At 39.3% G+C, this 24,861-nt stretch overlaps 1 protein-coding gene across 2 annotated transcripts; it reads right to left on the reverse strand.

Annotated features, from left to right (window-relative positions):
- Positions 1-3,149: 3,149 nt before the first annotated feature.
- wdr73 (WD repeat domain 73) lies at positions 3,150-23,704 on the reverse strand. Of its 2 annotated transcripts, XM_084943929.1 has the most exons (9): positions 23,608-23,704; positions 22,596-22,663; positions 22,365-22,450; positions 22,191-22,279; positions 20,579-20,646; positions 19,183-19,347; positions 16,939-17,304; positions 12,845-13,124; positions 3,150-6,234 (listed from the first exon to the last, which is right to left on the reverse strand). In XM_084943929.1, the coding sequence occupies exons 1-8, from the start codon at positions 23,664-23,666 to the stop codon at positions 12,871-12,873; spliced, it is 1,155 nt and encodes a 384-aa protein (XP_084800055.1). In that variant the 5' UTR covers positions 23,667-23,704; the 3' UTR covers positions 3,150-6,234; positions 12,845-12,870. The 2 variants fall into 2 exon arrangements, with proteins under 2 accessions (XP_084800055.1, XP_084800054.1); XM_084943928.1 differs by lacking the exon at positions 3,150-6,234 and having other exon boundaries at positions 8,233-13,124.
- Between the last annotated feature and the right edge of the window lie 1,157 nt (positions 23,705-24,861).

The raw sequence follows: 24,861 nt of genomic DNA on the forward strand, positions 1-24,861 counted from the left end.
CAAACACCAGCAGCCTGAACTCTTGATACAAAACATGATGAATAAATGAATCTGGTGATTTCAGTTTCATTTATGTAGCGCCAATTCACAACAACAATCATCTCAAGGCACCTACTGCAGAGTGAGGAGTCTACAAAGTTAAATGGAAAACTAACAATCTAAAACCCTTTGAGGCCTTGGCAACAGTGGGAAGGAAAAACCCCTTTAAACAGGATGAAGCCATTTTTTCCTTCCTCCACTCAAAACAGTCTGACCATTCTGCTCTCACATTTGGAAAAACTGGATATTTTCTGCGTTTTGGTCTATTCGCTGAAAACTGTAGAGATGGTTGTATGGGGGAAAAATTCCAGTAGGTGAGCAGTTTCTAAATATACTCAGACCAGCTAGTCTAGCTCTAACAACCATGCCTCACTCAGTCATTTAAATCACTTTTTTTACCCCACTCTGACTGATGCTTTGACCATGTCTACATGTATAAATGCATTGAGTTGCTGCCATCTCAGGCATACAGCTTGAGTTTTGAGCAAAACAAGCCCCGCTCACATGCTCTTCTCAGGGACAGCCAATCAGAAGAAAGTTTGTTAAGCAACTTATTTCACAAACTGGGGGAACTGAGTCCTCGTTTGACCAATACAGGGATTATTTTGACTTGTAAGTCATGCAGTACTACTCTAGTGGAGTCCATGAATAAAAAATGGGAAGACAGAACTTTTTCTGCTCATTTCTATGTAGTTTATCATTCCTCTCACATTGTTCATAAAGCTCAGGAGACGTTTTCAGTCTCGCAGTGGAAACTGCAAGAGTGCGAAGATGACTTTTCTAGGAGATAAGATCGTTTCCATTTCAAAATAAGGTTTTCTAAGTAACTTGTACATGGGTTCTACTCAAGTCAATATTGATCATCAGTTTTATAAATAAGACCTTTTGTTAGAGTAGACATGTTCCCAGAGCTGTACAGATGTCTCTAGTGCGAGGCCTTAAATTAAATTGGCTTGGAAATGATTTTATTAAATATTGACACAGTTTTTGAAATTGAAAACCAGAACTGCAGCTCGAATGAAAATTGGAAATGAAATGCTCTAAGCTCATCTGAGCGTGATTCTTTTTTTGTTTTATTGGCTGAACTTTATTGGTACTTTAACTAAATGATCATCACAATGTCCCACCAGAGATGCTCAGTTCATAACAATCAAATATTAAATAGAAGAGTTTGTTTTTTATAGATGCAATATAAAACCAGAACAAGTGGTAATTTATCATTAAGTTTGAAAGTCCTTCAGACTTTAAACCAATAAATTCAGGCCTGTCATTAGAAACCATTAACATCAATATAAAGCCGTAGCAGTCTCCAGTCCTCTGGGAAGCCAGACCCAGACTGCACTGTGTACATTCCTGCTCAGCCAAGGTTGTGTTTTTATCACAGTTGTGTACTGTTGGTCCATTTATTTATTTGGATGCAATCACCACTTTGTGACAACTATGACTCTGAGGTCTGATTGTGAAGCTGCAGCTGCTGAATGTTTATTCGCAAATCTGACAGCTAAAGACTAAAAGCAGTATCCTATTTCTAAAAAGCATCTTTTATAAGATAAATGACTGATTTTAAACCTCGAGAAATTCTTATTTTTTCTTAAAAAGACTACCGTTGTTCTTACTGTTATGGTCTATAAGTTCTGGGGTTATGGTCAAGCTATGGATACACTGCAGCATTCTTATTAACCACCCAACAAACAGCCAGCACGACTTTCAACTGACAGATCAAGTACCTGATGAAATAAGTGTGCTTTTCACGCCACAACCCACTGACATGTTATTGGTGCCAGCTGGAGGAAGCAGTAGATATGAGAAGTGAAGAATATTTCATATTCAGAAGCACGCATCAATAGATTGGAGATCTTAACTATTTGATGACTTTATTGATTTGCGTTTGTTTAAAAGTTTTAAGATTGTCCTTTTTCTGTACTCCACACTGAGGTCATTGCATTTCATTTTGTTTTTTTCTGAGGTATGAGTTGAAACTTTGCAAAGGTCAAGTGGAGAAGCAAAACTGAAAGGCTTTTAGCTCGCCAAGAAAAATCAATATGAATAGAAAACTGGAATTTAAAGTAATATTTAACTCTCCATTGAATAAAACACAATATTCATCTAAAATTTGAATGTAAATTGGCGCCCACTCCTGCCAACAAACGTTTTTGGGTTTGTTTGTTTTTTTTTTTTTTTTTTAAGAAAAAGAAATCGTTGTGAATGTTATTTTAAATGTAACTAAATGGAGCTCATCCTTGTTGGAGAACAGTGAGGCTGATGGGTGAATAATGAGTCGTTACTGGTGGTTGGCTGTGATTTCTTTAAGCAGCATTTTCATATTAAAGCTTGATGACGCTGGGCTGAAATTACTTCTAGTATAATGGCTGTTTGATAACCACTTATTACCCACACGGCTTAGCTCTCCGCGGCACACTCTGCAGAACAATCCAATCAGGAGCTCATTCGCAGACGGGCCGGATTCACACCGACACAGAAAAGGTTCTTTTGTTATGGTTTTGACTGCGTTAAAGGCTTTCTCTGTGTCCTGGTAAGGCTCTCTCAACCCCCCTTTTAATCAAATTTAGTTTAAAAGTTGAACAAAATATTTTGCTGTTCCATCATCTCAATCATCTCCTCACCTTCCCTTTCTGTAAAAATTATCATATGCAGCTGAATGTGAAGTACTTTTTGGTTCACGGTGCACTTGTTATTCTGCAGTGCACACTGATCTCTGCCAGTGTATTATAACACTAACTAAACATGACTTTCATGTTAAGAAAAGAAAAAAGTAAAACTTGTCACAGTCACAGAAACTTGCTGGCACCGTTGAAGTAGTTCTCCTTTATCTTTCTTTCTGAGCTATACAGTCCTGTGGTGGAGGACAGAAAAAAAGGTTTTAACAGGACTCTTTAACGCCTTTTGAAAGACTAAATACACTCTTATTGCTTCTGTAGGAATTAAGAGATAAGTATCAGCTAACCTGCTAAGCAAGTATACTTGATCAGCAAGTGTGATCACTTCTATAAAACCAGAAGTTTTCATTGTTTGCTGGTTTCGTTCAGGTGTCTGTTAAAGAATGGACCAAAGTCAGACCATGCAATGCTCAGAGGAACTGCAAAAAAATCCCAAGAGCTATAGCTCAAAATTTTATTATAATACAATTAGATAAAGATTGAACAAGTACAGTTTGTTTGAAAGCATTGCTGGGAAAAAAGTTGGAATCCCTAATATAACATAGCAGACCACTAAATTGATATAACAGAATAGAAGATAGAATAGCCCTTTGTTGTCACTGTACAGCATGAATAAATGGCAAACAGGAGAAATGTACACAATCAAGAGGGATATGTCGAAACAAGAGACATGTATACAAAAATAAGCGAAAAGCGCACATTAGAGAACAAGTTGCAAAGTGCTTGGAAGTGGTGCAAAGACAAGACTTGGTCTGACTAGAGATCTGCTTTGGACAGATGTTTCATCATTACAGGGAGTGCAGAATTATTAGGCAAATGAGTATTTTGTCCACATCATCCTCTTCATGCATGTTGTCTTACTCCAAGCTGTATAGGCTCGAAAGCCTACTACCAATTAAGCATATTAGGTGATGTGCATCTCTGTAATGAGAAGGGGTGTGGTCTAATGACATCAACACCCTATATCAGGTGTGCATAATTATTAGGCAACTTCCTTTCCTTTGGCAAAATGGGTCAAAAGAAGGACTTGACAGGCACAGAAAAGTCAAAAATAGTGAGATATCTTGCAGAGGGGATGCAGCAGTCTCAAAATTGCAAAGCTTCTGAAGCGTGATCATCGAAAAATCAGGCGTTTCATTCAAAATAGTCAACAGGGTCGCAAGAAGCGTGTGGAAAAACCAAGGCGCAAAATAACTGCCCATGAACTGAGAAAAGTCAAGCGTGCAGCTGCCAACATGCCACTTGTCACCAGTTTGGCCATATTTCAGAGCTGCAACATCACTGGAGTGCCCAAAAGCACAAGGTGTGCAATACTCAGAGACATGGCCAAGGTAAGAAAGGCTGAAAGACGACCACCACTGAACAAGACACACAAGCTGAAACGTCAAGACTGGGCCAAGAAATATCTCAAGACTGATTTTTCTAAGGTTTTATGGACTGATGAAATGAGAGTGAGTCTTGATGGGCCAGATGGATGGGCCCGTGGCTGGATTGGTAAAGGGCAGAGAGCTCCAGTCCGACTCAGACGCCAGCAAGGTGGAGGTGGAGTACTGGTTTGGGCTGGTATCATCAAAGATGAGCTTGTGGGGCCTTTTCGGGTTGAGGATGGAGTCAAGCTCAACTCCCAGTCCTACTGCCAGTTTCTGGAAGACACCTTCTTCAAGCAGTGGTACAGGAAGAAGTCTGCATCCTTCAAGAAAAACATGATTTTCATGCAGGACAATGCTCCATCACACGCGTCCAAGTACTCCACAGCGTGGCTGGCAAGAAAGGGTATAAAAGAAGAAAAACTAATGACATGGCCTCCTTGTTCACCTGATCTTAACCCCATTGAGAACCTGTGGTCCATCATCAAATGTGAGATTTACAAGGAGGGAAAACAGTACACCTCTCTGAACAGTGTCTGGGAGGCTGTGGTTACTGCTGCACGCAATGTTGATGGTGAACAGATCAAAACACTGACAGAATCCATGGATGGCAGGCTTTTGAGTGTCCTTGCAAAGAAAGGTGGCTATATTGGTTGTTTTTGTTTTGTTTTTGAATGTCAGAAATGTATATTTGTGAATGTGGAGATGTTATATTGGTTTCACTGGTAAAAATAAATCATTGAAATGGGTATATATTTGTTTTTTGTTAAGTTGCCTAATAATTATGCACAGTAATAGTCACCTGCACACACAGATATCCCCCTAAAATAGCTAAAACTAAAAACAAACTAAAAACTACTTCCAAAAACATTCAGCTTTGATATTAATGAGTTTTTTGGGTTCATTGAGAACATGGTTGTTGTTCAATAGTAAAATTATTCCTCAAAAATACAACTTGCCTAATAATTCTGCACTCCCTGTATGCAAAAACTAAACACAGCATAGCGAGACAAATGCTTCATGCTAATTGACAAGCATGGTACCAGAGGGGTGAAGATTTGGGTTGTTGCAGCCACAGGACCTGGGAACATCGTAGCCTTTGGTATGCAGAGGAGTTCGTGGTCAACTAAAAGCATTCTAGATTCATATATCCGGCCATTTCTTCGACAGCTCATGAATAGAGTCCTGTGAGAACTTCCTGTTTTGCACCTGCAACTTTATGGTCTTTCTGGATGCCTTTTGATTAGCTGTCCTAGGCTATAAAGAACATGTGTATTGAAGATGCTGTTCAGTCAGGTCTCAGTCCAAAATTTGTGCAATTCCATGAAGGCCCCTGTACTTAATGTAGACTTATCTGCTGGCTGCAGGCATATTTGGATAAATATTTTTTTAATTGCAGCGGGTATACACTGTCTTTGGTGTAAAATATCATCATAGTGTTTGATGACTGGCGGGACAGGAAATTGTTTATCCTTTAATGAGATAATTACAGATTTAATTAAGATGAGATTTTGCTCACATTACTGTTTTTCTTTAAATGAGGATTAATAGATGACATTTATGTACAACCTCGAGTATCAATGCAATGATGAAAACCACTCAATAATGAGAATTAAACTGAGTGTTTTCAAAATGAAATTTAAGAAACAAAGACTAAACAAAGACCACTTGCTTTTGGTATACAGGAAAAGCTCTCGAAACACATTCTTGTTGCAGGAAAATGATTAAAATTGTTTAAATTGTGCTGGTTTATTTTTCTGGGCCTTTGTCAAGGGAATAAACTAACAGCTGAAATCATTCAGATTATGTTCAACAGTGATATGAGGTCTAAACACAGGTAGGTAGCAGCTTTATGGTCCATTAAATCTAAATTGCCAGTTGTCAGTCATTCTCAGGGGGCCACAAGTGTCCTCTTAAATGTAGGCAGATTTCCATTTAAGCTCGATTTCGCACAAAGGCGTTGCGATGTTCCGGTGTCAGAGAATAGGTGTGACTCATTGGGATCTCTTGGTGAAGATGTTATAATGGCTGTGGCGTCATTAGGCCATGAGAGAGTTCAGGCTCACGGCACACTCTTCTGTCAGTCAGTATAATTACCGTCTCCCGGGTCCTTTCAAAAGCCTCCTCACCGTCTGCCTGTATAGTTTAGCCTTCACAAACACAAACACAGAGTCAAGAGTCAAAATTTCTTTCAGAAGTTTTCATTATACTTTTTTTTTTTGCCATTAATAGAAACCGGGGTTTGTTTTGACTGAAAGAGAGACTCTCTGTGGTACCCATGTAGTCAAAACTGTCATTCAGAGAGACTGTCTGAAACACATCTGGCTGACAGGTGTATAGAACAAGGAAGTCATGGAAACAACGAGCTTGTAAACTCAGTGAATGTAAACTTAGTTCCATTTATGGAAATGCAAAGAGGCTGTGTGGGAGGTCACTATTTTTCTTTGTCTAAATTGTAATTGACAAAATGAAGGCCATGACAGCACCCCTCATTTTGATGTTTTCTTAGTGACAGTTTCTGAGTGGGTGGACACTGAGGGCCCACCCTGACACTTCGTTCCCAGCAGCCCGGTCAGCAGATCAGTGCAAGAGAGCAACGGCTGAAGGGTACAAAAATTTCAAATTAAGTTTAAGGTCACTCAGAAAACAGGTTAGTTTTTCCTACATACATTGTTTTTGTCTCTTCATTAAATCGTGCTGTCAGGACAATAATAAATGTATGTAACCTTTTGGAAAAAACTTGGTGTGAGTGTGTGTGTGTGTGTGTGTGTCACACATTAGCCACAATGCAGCAACTCCATGGATTGTAGCATTACTACATGTTTACGTGACTCTGTAAATGGTGAGGCTGTTTCACAAACTGCTGAACTGCTGGGATTTTTTTCCCCACACAGCCATCTCTGGGATTAATGGTCCCAGTAAACAGCAGTTCTGTTGATGTCAGAGGGTATTGAGCTAACAGGTATGCAGAAGAGCACCTCTGAAAGCACAACATGTCTAACCCTGAAGCACTTTGGCTACAGCAGCAGAACAATCAGTTGGGGTGTCACTTCTCTCAGCTAAGAACAGGAAACTGAATCTACAAGCTTAGCAAAACTGGACGGTGGCAGATTGCCTGGTCTCATAAGTTTCAGTTCCTGCTGCGACATTCAGATGCAATGGTCAAAATTCAGTATTTAACCACCACAGCCTGCCTGAGTATTGCTGTTGACCATTAGGCACACAAGGTATGACCATATCTTGTGCACCATGTCGCAAAGCTCACATCATCTCAAACTGGTGTCTTAAACATGACAATGAGTTCATTGTACTCAATAGAGCACTTTTGGGATGCAGTGGAACGAGAGCTACACATCATGGATGTGCAGCTAACAAATCCGCAGCAACTGCGTGGCACTATTTTTTTCAATATGGACCAACATCTCTGAGTAATGTTTCCAGCACCTTTGTTGAAGAATTAAGGCAGTCCACTTCAGCAACATGTACCTAATAAAGTGGCTGGTGAGTGTATGTAAATGGAAAAAAAAAACTGTGATCTGTTATTAATCCTGTAACACCAAGTTTATCAAATTTGATACCCAAATTTTCAAGGGGTTTCAAGGCTTCTACATCAGTGTGATCTAGAAAAACGTTGGCTGTAGCAAATATTATACAAATTAAAACTCATATTTTTGTCAGAAGGTTCAATAAACACGTTTTCCCCAAGGAAGTCTTCAATGAAAATGTAACTATATGAAGCAATAGAAGCAAATATCCCTACAACACCTTGTTGAACCTTTTTAACCATGTCATTTCCTCTGTATTTTCAGAAAAACTGAGTTGTCTGATGATGTAATGAAGAGAAGCTTTCAGTGGGCTGCCGCCAAACAAACATGTTCAGCTTTAATTAAATGGTTGAACAGAGCGTGCTCAGTCTTACGGCTGGTCTGTTCCTACTCTTATATATTTATATTTTCCTATGTCTGTGCTCTTCTCTCTTCCACGCTGTTATTTTTGAGTCTCCAGCTTTCTCCCCACAGCTCCTCAGCATCTGCTGGACTGGAATAAATTCACTCTTTACTTAAGAAATACTTCATGTCCCAAGCGCATGCATCTGTTGTGTGTCAGCTGGCTGTGTTTGGGTTTTTATTGAAAAAAACACACGAGTCTGGGGTAAATGGCCTTTTATAGTAGATATCCATGTTTTGAGCAGAAATCTCAAACATTGATCACACTTGTCACCAAGCTGGAGCATTACATTCGGAATATTTGGGATTATGATAATTTTATTATTACTATTATCATCATTTTACAAATATCATGTTCTCCCTATGGCTGCATGGATCACTTTAGACAATCGAGCTCTCCCACACAGTCCAAAGACATGCATGTTAGGTTAACTAGGGTTGGATGATGTTGATCATGTTAGCTCTGTGATGAGTGGGCAGCCTGTCTAACGTAGACCTGTGTTCTCAGGTGGGATTGGCTCAAGCCACCTGTGACCTTGAATTCGATAAGCAGGTAAGAAAATGGATGGATTTACATGAAATATAACAACATAGAAAAAGTAAAACTGGATGCAGAACGTTTAGCTTTCAGGCCCCGTCTGTAGCTCTGCTTTTAAGATTAGCCATAAAAATGTCATTTTTGATAAAGCATCTAGTTTACAACCCTTAGCTCCACTGCAATAGGCTTAGGCTGCTGAGGGCTTCCCATGATGCACTCTTGTTCGCTCTCTGTGTGTTCACACGCCACTGTGCGCTTAATTGTGTTTTTGTTTTTGTCTTGTCCTGTCTTCCTAGCTTCACCCTCAACTGGTTGCAGCAGACTGCTGCTCCTCTCTGGGCCTGATTCTGCCGGAGGTTTCTTCCTGTTAAACGGGGTTTTTCCTTCCCACTGTTGCCAAGTGCTTGCTCTAAGAGGATAGTTTGATTTTCAGGGTTTTTTTAGTGCCCTGAGGCAGCTGTTGTTGTATAGTTTGGTGCTATATAATGAACAGCTATATGATGAATAGCCGGCATAAATACCACACGCAGGTGAACTAAGCCATAGAATCAGAGTAGCTGTTGCTACCAGTGTTATTCAGTATATTATTATTTCAGTATAATATTATTGCCCGATGTATTAGTTTTTTTTTTTTTGTTTTTTTTTTTAAACATGAAAGAAATGAAAATGAACAGTTTTTAGAGCATCTGTGCAGCATTATTTAGTCATTGTATCCTTGGAAACAATGATGAACATGGCTGTAATCCAGATTCATTCACTTAGAATTTCAGAACTGCATTTCTCAAATCTTCTGACAAAATTTTCGTTATGTGTTATTCTGTTTATACCTGTAATTTTAAGATATTTAGTTTGGCCAAGGCATCTACAACTATATTTATATTTATAAGGCATTTAGAGTTTGTTAAAGGGAAATCTTTACATCTCCTGACATATCCTTCAAGCAACATTTGAGAATAATTTTAGGGCTGCAAGAAATGAGTCACTTCGATTTTGATAAAGCTATTCCATATTTGTGACAAATAAGTGAATTACTCGCTTCAAATGTCAGAAAAACACCAATCGCACATCCCAGCTCTCAAGATGACATCTTGATCCAGAAGCAATTACCATATTTTAAAAGCTGGAACAAGAATTTGTTTTGTTTTTTTTCTTGATGAAATGACAAATGATCAATTAGGACTGTCATATATTCAGTAGATACATCAATGGAGAATTTAAAAAAGTCAGTCCCACAGCCTCAGCGTTAATTGTGAGTCTTCACACTCCAAAGCCTCGGGTGGGTAGTGCTGTTATTATCAGAGGAGTGATAGAAGTTTAAAAAAAGAAAAAAAGAGCATGCCTCTGGGTTATGAAACTGCGATATGCTCGAGAGCTGCTGGAAAAAGTATTAACAGGAATTTGGACGTCAAGCAGCAGAGACACTGAGATCTGCCGCTTACAGAGAGAGACAAACGCTTTACTCTCGCACGCTGTCGAGTAGAGAAAGTCGTGAAATGAAACCTTTAGCAGGGGCACTAAGATACCAGAAGAGACAAGTGTATGGTACAACTTTGGAGGCAGAAAGCAAAGTGGAGATGAATCCTTAATGAATCATCTGCCAGCTCCGTGGTTTATTTTGATGCCGGCTGTCTTTGAATGAGCCATCTGTTGGGTAAGAGGGAGTTTAAGTTGTTGCAAAGGGCAAAGAAAGTACCTGGACAAAAAAAATAGTTTGACTAATGCTTAAGATTGAACAGAAAGAGTGGTAGCGTTTTTAAAAACAGGATTTTTGTTCACCTGGGACTGAGGTGAGTAGCGCACTGATGGAAGGCACGAAGGTTTAGGAGGAAATTGGAGTTCGCTTCGGGGCAGAGCTGCAATTTTTCATTATTTGGTGACGTTAGTGTCCGAGGGGAGTCTAACGATGCATTCAGCGGGCAAGAAAGAAGGCAGTAAAGTATGAAATTAAGTTTTGCCTGCTTTTGTATCCATTTCTTTGATGTTCACTGGTGAAAAGAAGGAAAAGGAAAGGGAAAAATCATTTTATTGCCTGTGGGAGAGCATCGGGGAATTGTGGCTCTATGAGGAGTCAGATGGGGGATATTTTCTAGGATCGTTGCCTTAGATAAATAATCTATAGTCATAAAAATAATCTAATGATCAAAAGGTATCTTTAGGCAAATTTCTAAAGTCAGAAGTTCTTAAAAAGACTGACTCCCGTGACTATTAGCTCAGGGCATGTTGATTACTCAGAGGTTTTCTCATTAATCTGTTTGTAACGCTGCAAGAGAAAAAGTTTTCCAACGTTCTGGAAAAATATTTGTGCATTTTCTCTCAGCAGGCTTTTGAAATGAATAGTATCTGAATCTCCCTGGGCCAGCTCTTCTGTAGATGTTAGCTGCCTCTTTTTCTTTTCCCACACTGCTTCAATAATGCTGAGGACGTGAATCCACTGTGTTCTGTATCCTCTATCTCTATCTAGCAGTGTGTTTGGGGTCATTTTCATGCCAAAAAATTGATTTTATTTATTATTATTAACTATAATTATATATAATTATATATATTATTATTATATAATCTGGTGTCTTAATTCCATCAGTTTTTACAGTGGCTAAAAAGCAGACCCGAGTCACGACAGAGCCTTAACTGTGTTTTACAGATAGCTGCAGACACTTACTCTCCTGACCACCTCTGTACATATTGATAAGCATTTGAACCAAATATTTCCTGTTGCCACTGATTCTCAGTCCAGATCTTTTGTAATTTGGCACCTTGGACACTGACTCTGTAGACAAAGAGACAAAGACAGTGGATGAGAGCTCAGCAGGTATGTGGGTTTTAGAGCAGTCAGGAGGAAAAAGGATTTAGGAATTCATCTAAATTTAGAAACAAATTTATAGTTCAGCAACTGTAACCTCAATTTGTCTGATATTTCTAGTCAAGTAGTTGTTTCTGTCTTTATATATTACCTTCATCACATTCATATTCGGTAAGTACTGAAAGGCCTCCTGTGTAAAGGTTTAAAGAGCATCTGTCCTGGTGTAATGATATTATAATTTTAACAAAATGTATTAATTAAAAAGGTTGGCATTGATTCTGAATGGGAAATTGCGATTTTTCTGCAAATGAAAACAAACATGAGTCAGGAATAACTCTGAAAAACTCTCCTGACTTGAGCTGCAGTTGCTTCACTCAACTAAAATCTGGCCTCAGGATCCTCATCTGTGCTCAACAGTTCACTCACTGTTATTGCTACATCGCTGCGTCGCAGATGTGGCGTCTCACAACAGATGTTTTCAGATTTTGGAACTCTTTATAAAAAGGGAGATGCACTTTCCAAAATTTTTATTTTTTTCCCCCTATGTAGTCTCAGTATTTTCCAGCAAATGCAGAAAGATGTAGCTGAGATAAATGTCATTTAGAGAAACTAAACAAAATGCAAGACAGAAGTGAAACTTGAACAGAGGAAATGGTCTCCACCTCGCGTTTCAAGTGTCAGTTCACTAAAATCTGAAATAATCAGACTGTAAAATCGTCTAACCAAAATGAGGACTGAAAAAAAGGGAACGAGGTTTACAGTTTTTCATGATCTTTAAAAACAGTTTATCTGCAAGAGCTAATTAAGTGAAAAAGTGGTTTAAAAATAGCCATCAAAATCTGGATGTGGTCCTGAGTCAGTGCCAACCTTTACACATCTATGGAGAAAGCTTTAAACTGTTTCAGTCGTCCATCTCGAGAGCTATCGGTGGCCCGTGGTACTCATGTGCTGGGCTCTAAGTGCTTATAAAAGCAGGGGTCCTGCTGCTCAGTACCAGGGTTAAAGTAAGGCCAAAAGACAGACTCTAAACAGCAGATTGTTGGTCACGTTTGCACTGAGAAGTAAACAAAATGCCACTTTTACAGCATCAACACAGTTAATGAAACATAATTCACGTTTTGTAGTTCTGACCCAGCCATCCGAGGTACAAACATTTATCACCTTATAAAAACTGCAGTACAAATATGTTGTGTAATCAAAACCGACAGTCATCTGCTTTAATTTGTTCCTAAATGAGAGCAGTCACCGCCAACAGCTGTGAATTCATTCCAGCAATTTTTCTGTAATTTAAAGGCAAAGATCAGTTTGATTCTCATGAAACAAGTTCCACATTTCCATCAGTTTGTTTTCCTTCTAAATTGTTTCTTTAACCATATTCCAGTTTGATCATAAAAAGGCGATTGATCCTTTTTACTGATCCACATCAGTTTGTGGAGCAGTGCGCCTCAGTAATTTATAACATGGCTCTATCATCTTACTCGTCCCAGGCGATCCTTCACTTTGTTCATGGTGTTGGGCTCCCACCCTGTCGATCCGGGTCCACCCAGTCCCAGACGTGGACGGAGCCATCCGAGGCTGCAGACAGAAGCGTCCGCGGCCGCTCGGGATGCCAGATGTGGGAGGTGACGAAGGTGGGAACACTGTCATCAGTCTGCTGTGATGAAACTGCGTGACCGCGATGCTCAAACAGCGGTCGAGCCTCCTGCGGCTCCGCCCCCCAGAGACGGGTGTTGTAGATCTGAACAACGCCACTGAAACCTGATGAGGATGAAGGCAGAAACTTTAAAAGGCTTCTTTTTGACCCACATTTATATTCGTTAGGATAATATTGTGCTAAAATTTCAAATCATTCAACAACTATGAAGTCAAGAAACTGATAACTAACTTATCCACTTACTTTGAAATGGTAGCATTAGTCTGTTAACAAACTGTGAACTTTTATTTCTGCAGACACCCACGTGTTGACTGTAGACTTTAAGCCCCTTGATCATCTTGTTTTTTTGCCTTTTTGTGACAAATTACTATACTTACATCTGATTGCTATAAACAGAGTTGATAATTACAATTAGCACCCAAATGAAGGCCTCTACTGCAGTCGCTTACCTAATGAAATGTTTTTCTATTGGTAATCATATAGTCTGCAAGACTGTGCTGCACGTCAGATTCACAGATTTAATTTGTATTTTTAAAGAGAGCTGTAAACCAATATTCATGTCACTGGCTCTCATGCAGGGTCAGAAATGCTAAAAAGGCCCATAATTAATTTGTTATAAGGCTGAGGTCACTGTGGCAACGTCTTCAAAAGTATGAAAACAAGACCTTCACAAGCAGAAGCCTTTACAAAAGAGTGATGACAGATTTCTCATTCTCTCGTTGATGCTCAGTGATGAAAACATTTCACGGCGCTTTGCTGCTGGAAGAATTCAATAACGCTACCCTGATTGAAATTTATGAGTAATTAAATCTGCCAGTACATCCTTTCAATCTTTGGATGTTTCTGTTAGTAATTTCAGAGGCCATGTTTGTAAAACACTTCACTTCCTCCGTGTCTTCTTTTATATGACTGTTCAAATCATTTCAACCAGTCAGCATTTAACCTACGCACATGGAAGACTGTACGCACATGCACCTACACAGAACCGCAACTCAATCCTGAGTCATGCTGGGGGCTCCACTGTGACGTGATGCAAATAATGAGGTCTGAGTTTTCCTCGCTGCACTGTACAGAGAGGAAAGCTCAGAACTCTACATTGCAGAGACCGAACAGCCACTTCATAAACGCATGGCACAGCATAGAAGAGCCACCTCCACGGGCAAGACTCGGCGGTCCATCTGCATCTAAAGGACACTTTTTCGAGGACGCCAATCTTCACATTTTGGACAGAGAAGACAGATGGTTTGAAAGGAGTGAAAGAAGCCATTTATGTTCACTGTGAGTGACCATCTTTGAACAGTGGTGGCTTACGACACCAACTGTCTTCCATCTATAATCCAGTTTTGAGATCCCTTCTGAGACGCCTTAACGCCCACTCACGTCCTGGGCCATTTAACCATTTGAAATCACATGATTTCACATGGCCAAGGTATCACTATGGGTCCCACCCGAAACCTTGGCTGATTGTGACCCACACCCATTTTCACACCTTGGCTCGTGTGATTAGAGAGAGGATCAATAGGGGGTCCGTTACCCTCTTGCGGACACTCCCATAAGGCTTAAAATCTGGGACTCTCCACCATTTGTGCTTAGAACTGAAGAAGCTTCTCGGATGAGAGGTGAAACGTCTTCAAGAAAACTTAAGTCCACACGCTTCGCTTTCCAAGCTCCTTAGACTACGATGACCTAGATGACTGAGAACCCTAACAGACAATTTTAAAAATCTTTATCCAAACATTAAATGAGCAATTCACAAGGCAGATCTCATTGAAATTGAACTTACTCATATCAGACAATGTTTACATTAGCAGCAACAGTCTAGAAATAGATGCTGCTTTGGCTGTTTTCCTTTCTTAAATGAGGTAAGGCCATGTTATCCTACACAACACATTGTGACACATGTTGGTTATTTTCTGTTCTTTGAAGCATGACACACTTTTTTTTTCCCCCTATTATTTTCTGCACGAGCCAGTGTACACGCCTGGTTTATTCACACCCATCACTATAGTACTTTTAATATTGCAAAGGCCAACTAGTGGCCTTGAAAGGCTACGGTGATTCACTTTCCCCACAAGTGAGGCTGAAAATGTCAAGTTTGTCCTGAAGGTGGCATTACAGTAAAGGTCACAGGGTCTCTTTAATATCAAAAAGGTTCCTTCTCTACAAATACTTGCAGAAAAATCAGCCAAAGCTGTTCATTAAACGAAAAAGGGAAAAAAAAAAAAGTACGAAATTAGAGTTTTCTTCATCTTTTGTTTTAAGTTAGTCAGTTCAGTCTGCAAGATGTATTTACTGGATACATTTTAATTGAATTCTTTGCCCTAAGCCCGTTCCTCAAACTTGACAGTCTTCTATTTAGCCCCACTAAAAGAAGAGTGCATAATGAATATCAACATCAGCTGAATTTTAAGATGAGTATTTGACATCACAGCTTCACAGGGTTACTGTTGGGTCTTTATAATGTTAACATCAAATTACATCTGGCCAGAGGTCCAAATTAAACTCATTCCACAAAACAATCGACCCAAATTGGACAGCTATCTATTTTCTGCTGCTTATCCAGGTCTTTGTCACAGCACCACTACTCTAACCAGAGTTCTTCATATCGTTCCTTCTCTTAAAAGTAAATCCAAACTCTGAGCTGGTTCCACAGAAGAGGGTCCTGAAAGCCGAAGGCTCTGCCTCCCATTCTACCCTAGGAACCACAAGTAAGCCCAGGCATCCTGATAATAACAAATTACAGTAGTCCAGCCTAGAAGTAATAAGTAACTAGTTTCATAACATCACTCTGAGACAGAATATTTCTAATTTTAGAGATATTGTGCAAATAGAAGAAAGCAGTTCTATTTATTTGTTTAATATGTGTGTTGAAGGACATATCCTGGTCAAAAACAACTCCAAGCTTCTTCACAGTGTTACTGCAGGCCAAGGTAATGCCATCTAGAGTAAGTGTCAGGTTAGATACTATATTACAATAACCTCAGTTTTTTTCTGAATTAAAGAGCAGAAAATTAGATGTCATCCAGGTCTTTATGTCTTTAAGACAATCCTGCAGTTTAACTAATTGGTGTGTTTTATAACGTTGTATGTCATCTGCATAGAAGTGAAAATGTATGCTATACCTTCTAGTGACACTGCCTAAAGGAAGCATGTATAATGCAAAACAAGAATTGGTCCTAGCACGGAACCCTGTGGAACTCTATCGCTGTAACAAAATATTATGGTCAACAGTATCAAATGCTGCACTCAGGTTCTAACAGGGCAAGCACAGAGATGAGTCCACTGTCAGAGACCATAAAAAGATCATTTGTAACCTTTTCTGTGCTATTATGAACTCTGAAGCCTGACTCTTCAAATTAGCCATTCCATTGAGGATGATAAGTTAGCAGTTTTACAACTACTCTTTCAAATCTTTTTGAGATAAAAGGTAACAACCACAACAACAACCACAAATACCCCATCAGCCTTTTACAGCTGAGGGGTGAACAAAAAAAAAAAAAAAAAAAAGAAGGGTGGAGGAAAAGGAGAAGCTGATTCAGCAGCCCAAGGTGAGATTTCTCACAGCAATGAAAAACACCCTGATTAATAGGATGTCAAGAAATTAAATTGTAAGTTATGTCATTTTTTGTATTTATCAAATCTAAAGCTCACTAATTAAATTTGTGTTAGTTTGAACAGAGCCAAGTATGCTGTTCATCACTGTTTAGCTGAGCTAAGCCAATGTAGTTTTCCTAAAGATTGAAGTTTCTGCAGATCCAGAGATTAGCACAGAAACATCATATAATACACATCTGTGCAAGTGTGACAGATTACTCAGTATTATTTAGTTAATCAGTGTGCAGATAAAACAGGGTTTTTCAGCGTGATCATTTACAGAATACATCAACATCTGAAAAGAAACTGTTTGTATAAACTGACCTGACACTGAGATACAGTCATCCAGTGTTGGAGCCCACAACACTTTGACATCGACCTGGCTGCAGCGGCCTGGTGTTTGGACGTCTAGCTGAGCCTGACACCCCGCCCCTCCCAGATTTCTCAAGTCTGAAACCACCGCCTGTCCAGACGAGGAGACTCTGATGACCCTGCAGCTGGACGGATGTGGACCTGCAGCACCATCCGTCCACCAGATGACAGACTCGTCTGAAGATGGTGAATGTGAAAGCTGAGGAGGAGCAGACGTCCGAGTATCGGCAACGTAAACACTCCCGTTACAGCAACCGGCGAGGAAAACCGTGTCACTCACGAACTGTAAGGAACTCAGAGGATCTGCTGAGTCGGTCTCTGTTGGGACAAAACAACGCAAAATGTCTCAAAACACACATTACAGAGAGATTACATACTGCAGTCTGCTGCAGAGATGGTTTTATGACTAGAACATCAGTGTTTTGAAACTGAACAGCTGAGGAAACCCCCAGCTGAAAGAGCATTTAATGGCCCTCCTGCTGCAACAATTACAGGCAAAGTGCTCAGAAACAAAAACATCAGGCTGGTCGTTTGTTGGCCTTGTTTTGGTGCACTGGCTGTGCATAATTATCAGAAACAAGCAGAGAAAGGACTGTGGTGAGGAAACTGCTAACATTTGATAATGTGCAGCGTGCAGCAAAGCAGTGGTTACTACTTTGGAGCGTCTATAGATCAAATGGTTCATGGGGAAAGAAAAAAAAAAAAAAAAAAAAGAAATCGGCCCCGTTCAGTAGCGTATAAACTTCAGTCATTTCAGTCTTTATGTTCTGATCATATACAACATGTCTTAAAGATGCCAGAATCATTGTATTTTAGCATAGAGAAAAATATTCCTTTAGTTAAGATGTGACAGAGAATAACTATTTATGTACTTGGCACAAGTTTAAGGAAACAAATTTAAACAATGAAAAGAATTTCTGTTTTGTGAACTGTTCCACGCCTTGTAGCCTCACAGTGACGAGGTCCTGGGTTTGAATCCACTGGCCTTTGCATGTTCTCTCTGCCTCTCCACATACTGCAGCTTCATCCCACAGTCAAAGACATACATGTTAGGGTGACTCGTGATTCTAAATTGGCCATAGATGTGAATGAGTATGAAAGGTCCTCTTTCTGTGATAGACTGGCAACCTGCCCAGCATGCACTCTGCCTATCTCCCTACGAAAGCTGGGATGGACTTCTGATGCTCTACTGCAGGAGCAGACAGGTGGATGGATGGACGCTCTCTTTGATGCCAACTATTTTTTTTAATTTTTGGGAACCATGGAACATTAATTATTGTTTGCTCACTTTACTTGTATTAACTGTCCTTCCAGGCCTTAAAGCCACAGTCTCACCTCCACTCAGAGCTTCAGCAAACTATTTTTGTGTGGAAAAGTAAATAAAATAAAGCAGGGAAAAGAAATGGAAAGTTACAGATCTTCCTAAGGGTTACAGTGGGTGGCCTACAACATAATACTGCATCATAACACAGCTCAGCCTTTCTTTCTAGATCAAACTTACTTAGGCGAGCCACAAAAGAATAGCAGGAAAACATCTCCTGGCTGCACAGAAAGCTTTTGTCCTCGCTCTCCTCAGGAACACATGCAGTTTTTTTTTTTTCCATCTTCATGTGACACTAAATCTTAGATGTCCTTCACAAACAGTGATTGTATCCCAGTCCAACTGTAAGCTCAATACTTACACGGTTTTAAGAAAAACTATACGTAAAGAACAGTTTATCTTTTCATTATAAAAACTTTACTACAAATATGATTTACATTACTATAGTATTAGTAGGAGAGACAACCAGTTTACCAAAAGTAAGAATACAGTTAGATTTTGAGCATAAAACAAACCACACAAAGTCACTTTAATTCTTTCACACTGCTGCTGATTGTGTTTATCTTCCTCCACACCATTCACGATTAGTCTCTGGATGCTGAAGGAAATCTGCATCTAGGTTATATTTTCTTGAGAAAAAGCAAGACTATGTCTCCCAATTTTTTTTGTTCCAATTTTTTTAAGCATTTATGACATTTCTCAAATTTCAACATCTCACAACAGTGAGATGAACAGTCTCACAAAACTGCATAAAGCACCACTTCGACTTAAGTTTTCACCTCTGCTTAAATAAGACACAAACTAAACCAATCTTATAGTCTCCACGCTCACAGGCGAGCGTGAACATAAACTGATAACTGTAAATGTGGGGTTACCCAGTTTATAGAGAGTCTCTCCTGATGTGAGTTCAGTCAGCTGGACGTCGCTGATCTGAGCTCCGTGAAGAACTTGTGGTGCTGACGAGGGTCGAGCTGCGATCCTGCTGCCTCTCTCTGAAGCACTCCTTTTCCCTTTAATACTTCCTGTTCTCCTGATCACATCTGTCATGGATGACAAGGAAAAGAAAACCAGTCACACTGTCAGAAGTGCCTCACCACATTTTATAATTATTCCCTTTACCTTGTTTGCTGTAAACCAGGAAAGGGGACCTATTATTCCCTTCTTTATTTTCTTCCTATATATGCTATTACAATAGCAAACTCTCATATTAAACATGGTTAAAGGTCAGAAATTGAAAGCGTACGTGAAGTGAAACCCCACAAGACCAGGCTTCACTGCTCTAATCATGTCAAAAATCTTTTTTAACTTGCATTAATTGGTGGAGATGTCTATGTCTAAACGTCACTTTCATTTAAATTAAAACAGTCAGACACATGAAGTATCAGGTGTCAGGAATCAATTTGAACCCTGTAACAGTGGTTGGGCAGTCAACGTCTGACCACCTTTCTGATGTCCAAGAATTGGTCTCAATTATTATTGGTGAACAATTCAACACAGGAAATGTGCACGATATGATACAAATACTCTTCTCTCAGGTTAGGTTCCCTCCTATATTTGTCTTCTTTGGGCTACAACAGAAACAATTTTTAACTTCAATCTATTTCAGCAAAATCTCCCCCCCCCCCCCAAAAGAATTGTATAAATAAATATTGAATTCAACAGGAAAAGTTTCTTTTATGATCTAGTCTGTTATGATTCAGTGATTTTTACTAGTTAAGTCATTAACCTTGAATAAAAAAGGTTCATCCATTCAGTGAGTCGTCTCAAAACAGCTTCTGTAGATAAGAGTTGCATTTAAAAAGGCCTTGAATATTTTTTATTGCTCTCTGTGAAACATTATCATAAGTGAGAACCTTTTTGCATTTAGATGAATACATTCAGCTCATAATGCCCAGAAAATCTGGTGCTTTTTGTACTGAGATCATGTCACTTTAAATTCATATCACTGAAAATCACCGTTAATCACAGCGATGATTTGCACGTTTTTGACTGATAGTAAATTCTACTCTGTAGGTTTTAAGTGAGCTTTTATTCATAATTAGTTCTTGGTCTTAATTAATTTTACTGGACTGCTGTTAAGTTTAATTTTATCTGATTCCTATTCTTTTTCTTGGTTTTAATTTCATGTTTTTTATGCTTTGTTCTGGTTTATTGTTGGTTATCTGACCTGTCTTACTAAATTTCTCTTTGTCATTATTTTTCTCTTATATAAAATTTTTTAGGCAAGTGCCTAACTTTTGTACTTTGAAATTTTAGGGAAATCACACTCACCGCTCTCTTCTCCTCCAAGGTCCCACACCTGCAGGTCAGAGCTCAGCCCGTCGTTGGTCACAGCACACCTGCCGAAATAACAGAACGTTAATTAAAAGGCTGCGAAGCTACTGATTATATCGTCCCCTCACATTTACCATCAGATCTAAAGATCTATACAAGCACTGACTCACACCACCTATAACAACTACAAAACACAGACCCTCCACACTGTGCATCGCACCGTGAGGTACGATATGCCACCTCTTCTGGTGCAATGATTTGTTAAAAGTTAATTATTGTCATTATCAGCTCATCTAGTAAATGTTTTTGTAAGTAATTTCTTAGTCTAAACAAGTTTAATACAATACCACCCTCTAGACCTCTGAAGTGAATAGTTAGACTGAGTGAAGCAAGTTTCTCTCCCTGAAGTGGGTCACAACCAGTGTTTGATGAAACAAAGTAACCGTATTACTGCCTTGTTTGCGGTTTAAATAAGCAGGTAAGTACTTTTCAAAGAAGTAATCAACAACTGTTAAAATGTTACATTTTTCTGCTCCTGAATAAAAGCCTGAAGGATCTGCAAAGTTTCTGTCTCTCCCCGATTTCTTGGGATACAGCCGTGAGCTTGGGAAATGTTGTATTTATTATTGTTAAGGAGTTAATTTTCTCAGCAGATAAGGCTGTAATCTAACAGATTACTTTATAATGGAAGTAAATTGTAGACTGTAGTCAACTGAGTTGTTTCCTTAACCCTCCAAATTATATAGTTGTTAAAAGTGTATAATCCTACCTATGGTAGCCGCTGTAGAACAGACATGTTTTAGTCAGCAGAGAGATCAAAAACATTGGATACAGACTGTGCGCCATGTTTGGACTGGCTCTGCAGAAGAGTTTTTGCCTCTGTTAGGAAGGCTGTCAGTCCACTGTTTACCTCAGCTGTCAATGCTGGCTGATAAACATTCACCAGTTAAAAGTTTTACAGTCTCCTCCAGAGGAAATGGATGTGGATGCTTCTTAGTCCAGTACAGGCCAATAAGTCAGAGAAGCTCACTTCTGATTGATGACAGCTAAACTGAGGAGAGTAGTTGAGGATATACTTAACTGTTGGTTGCACTGCTGTTTTTCCCGCTGTTAGCTGGTGTTAGATGCACTTCAAAGAGATTTTCACTAATATTAACTTATAACCAGCTGTTGTTGTTGTGTTAAAGCCCAGACTTCAGTTCAGGAGATGAGGCTTGAGGTGAGGAGGAAGAGGATGATTTTTAATTAAGTCGTGTTGTCTCTTTCCTTCCCGTTTTCATTTCTTTTGTCAAGTTGACCTTTTCTCAAGTGATCAAACATATCTTGAGTATGAAGGTGCAGGTACGAATTTTAGTGTCGCTCCACTGCACCGTAGGAATGCCTATGACTTCTCTTCTCCTCTGCCTTTGTCACATGCATAAAGCAGTTTTAGTCAGAAGTGAAGTCCTTAGTGGCTGCTACTACAAATACAGGGGAGGAACATGGCGGTCTCCACAAGCTGCAAAACACTCTGTTGGAAGTTGTTTCTATTAAATAACCTCAAAAATGACTGGCCGTACCTTTAATGTAACTTATAAGGGTAATTTATCCAGCACTGGTCTGAACTCACCTTGTTCCAGGGATGTGTGTGAGGCAGCGAACCGGACCATCTGTGAAACCACCATGGGAAACTTTAAAATCCCGTTCTGCGCAGAGACTCTGAACACAACAGCAAACAGGAAATGTTCAGAGTAACATCTGAAACGCCTCCTAGAGAAGTTTGGACTAATGTCCTGATTTTTACCTTATTTTCATCAGCAAGAAGTTTCAGCGGCAAGCGAAGCTCTAAAATTTCATTTTTGGACTGACTATAGCCTGCGACACAGACGCCTACAAACACACCAAAAAAAAAAAGATTAATACAAATGATTTGGCTAATAAATAAAGAGCTGAAAAGCTGTCTTCTATAACAGCAAAATCAGAACCATGTTCTTCAAGCCACATCATCATATTTTAAATTATTAGATCAACTTACTCTTCCCTGACGTCCACTCGAGGACCTGGGTGGGATGTTCAAGCTGATACACATGAAGGTCTTTGTACCTGAAGGAAAAAGGTTTGTGAATTTCTGTATAGAGTTTAACATAAAATACAGTGAAACTCAATTTTGACGTGACGTGATTTTGAGCGCTACAGTCAAAAGTGAAGGTGAGCCCACCTTATGTTTGTTGTAGTCACTCTATAAGATTTTAAAAAGTATAATGAGTTAAAAAGGTTTTTTTAAGGAATTCAGAAAAATATAAATTCACTCTGCCTTAGTTTTATATGCAAACCTTTCAAAAACAGCCCTACAGCTGCATTCCTAATGTTTATTTCAAGTTGTTTGGTGTCTCCTTGCAAATGTCTATTTTACTGTGCGCCTTCTTCTTTATATGTAGTGCTGTTTGATATTTATTCCTATTGTCTAACTATTTAGTCCCTGTGGAGCACCCAGCATGTCGTTGAACAAGTACAATGACAATAAACTGATACACTATCGTATTGTTTCAAATATAGACCTTTTAACCGCGACACCAGACACCATTCACCATTTATGATATTTAATATTTTCTGTCTACAGAATCAACGCGAACATTTTTCTTTTTACCTACAACTTGATTCCTACAGTCGAGACATCATATCATATAATCCGTCTAGATTATAAAACTCGAATTCACTAAATTTATTTTGAAAATGAATCACACATATAACACCTCTTAAACCACGAGTAATAAGCTAAGTGTAGGAGATGAACTAATACAAGGTGACAATTTGAAGCTTATTTAAATTTTAGATGAGATATCCGTAAGCCGAATTTAAATAAATTAAATATAAACATAAATATATTTAAATAATGTTTTGTTGCGGTGTTTATTAACAATCTAAAGCTGCTGGAGGGTAAAATGCCTAAAATTTAGAGTTTGCTTTGCAAAGCTGGTAATGTTAGTTAGCAAGTAGTAATAAAAATGTAAATTTGACGGTTCAAACAAAGTAAAAAGTTTACTCACGTTTTCAGTGACTCGATAAACCAGTCATCTAAAATATCCTCAAACTCTGCATCTTCCATCTCTCCCAACAGCTCCTTCAGGCATGGGTGCTGCTGCTCATCCACCACTTCCTGTTTATTTCCCTCTGCTTTTTATTCTACTGCTTCTTATCTTCATGAAAACTACACCGCCACCTGCTGGTCTGGAGGAAGCGAGCCTCAATCTAAAGTAACATATTAAAGTTTAGATAGAAACAAAATAACAGCAGGGTCTGTTCTAGCTTAATCCGTCAAACAAACAGATGCAAGAACAGATAATCAAGTACAGAGGCCTGTGCAGCTGACTAGTAGCCTAAAGGTTGCTGGTTTGAGTCCCTGTTCAGATGCTGGCATGGGCTCCACATGAGCTGTTTTTGTACTCGATCCCCAGACAAAAATAAGCAATAAACAAATATCTAACTGAGCTGATATTCAAAGCACTAATTTGCTTGATTCCATATGCAGCTTTCTACAGCCTGAAGAACAGAAGTCACTGCAGGATGATTTGCAAATGTATTCTCTTGGTATCCCTGGCACAGCTAACACAGCACAGCTTCTTTAACTTTTAATTTGATATTTTAGGCCAACGCAGCCAGAGGCATCCTTAAATATCAAGACTCTCCTTATTGGTTTCAGGCTTTACAGCAGATGGCATCTACATGCATACAATTAAAAGATAAAACAGCACACAGGAATAAATTTGAATCACCTGATATTCACTTGTTAAACTGATTCAATAGAAAACGGTAATTTTAGATATTTGAAGATGAACTTAAATGGTAAATGGCCTGTATTTGTATAGCGCTTTTACTAGCCCCCCCCTAGGGACCCCAAAGCGCTTTACACACCCAGTCATCCACCCATTCACACACACATTCACACACTGGTGGAGGCAAGCTACAGTTGTAGCCACAGCTGCCCTGGGGCAGACTGACAGAGGAGTTCTGAATTTTGCATCCCAGCAAATCACTTGTATTTGTATAGTGCCAGTTCACAACAAGGTGGCTGATGTTGTGAGGTAAAGACCCTACAGTGTTAGTGAGAAAACCACAACAATCGATCTCCCGTGGGTAAGCACTTGGAGGAACCAGGTTCTGTGTGGGGCGGCAAAAGAAGAGAGAAGAAGGTGAGCATAGAGAGATGAGGTTAAATCAGGGGACGGCGCAATCATGAGGTTGGTGGTTTGATTCCCAGCTCATGCATTCTGCGTGTTGAAGCGTCCGTGAGGAGCTTAAAG

This window comes from Perissodus microlepis, chromosome 11 (assembly GCF_051167445.1).
Source record: "Perissodus microlepis isolate ML-2025 ecotype Zambia chromosome 11, ASM5116744v1, whole genome shotgun sequence".
Classification (NCBI taxonomy): Eukaryota; Metazoa; Chordata; class Actinopteri; order Cichliformes; family Cichlidae; genus Perissodus; species Perissodus microlepis.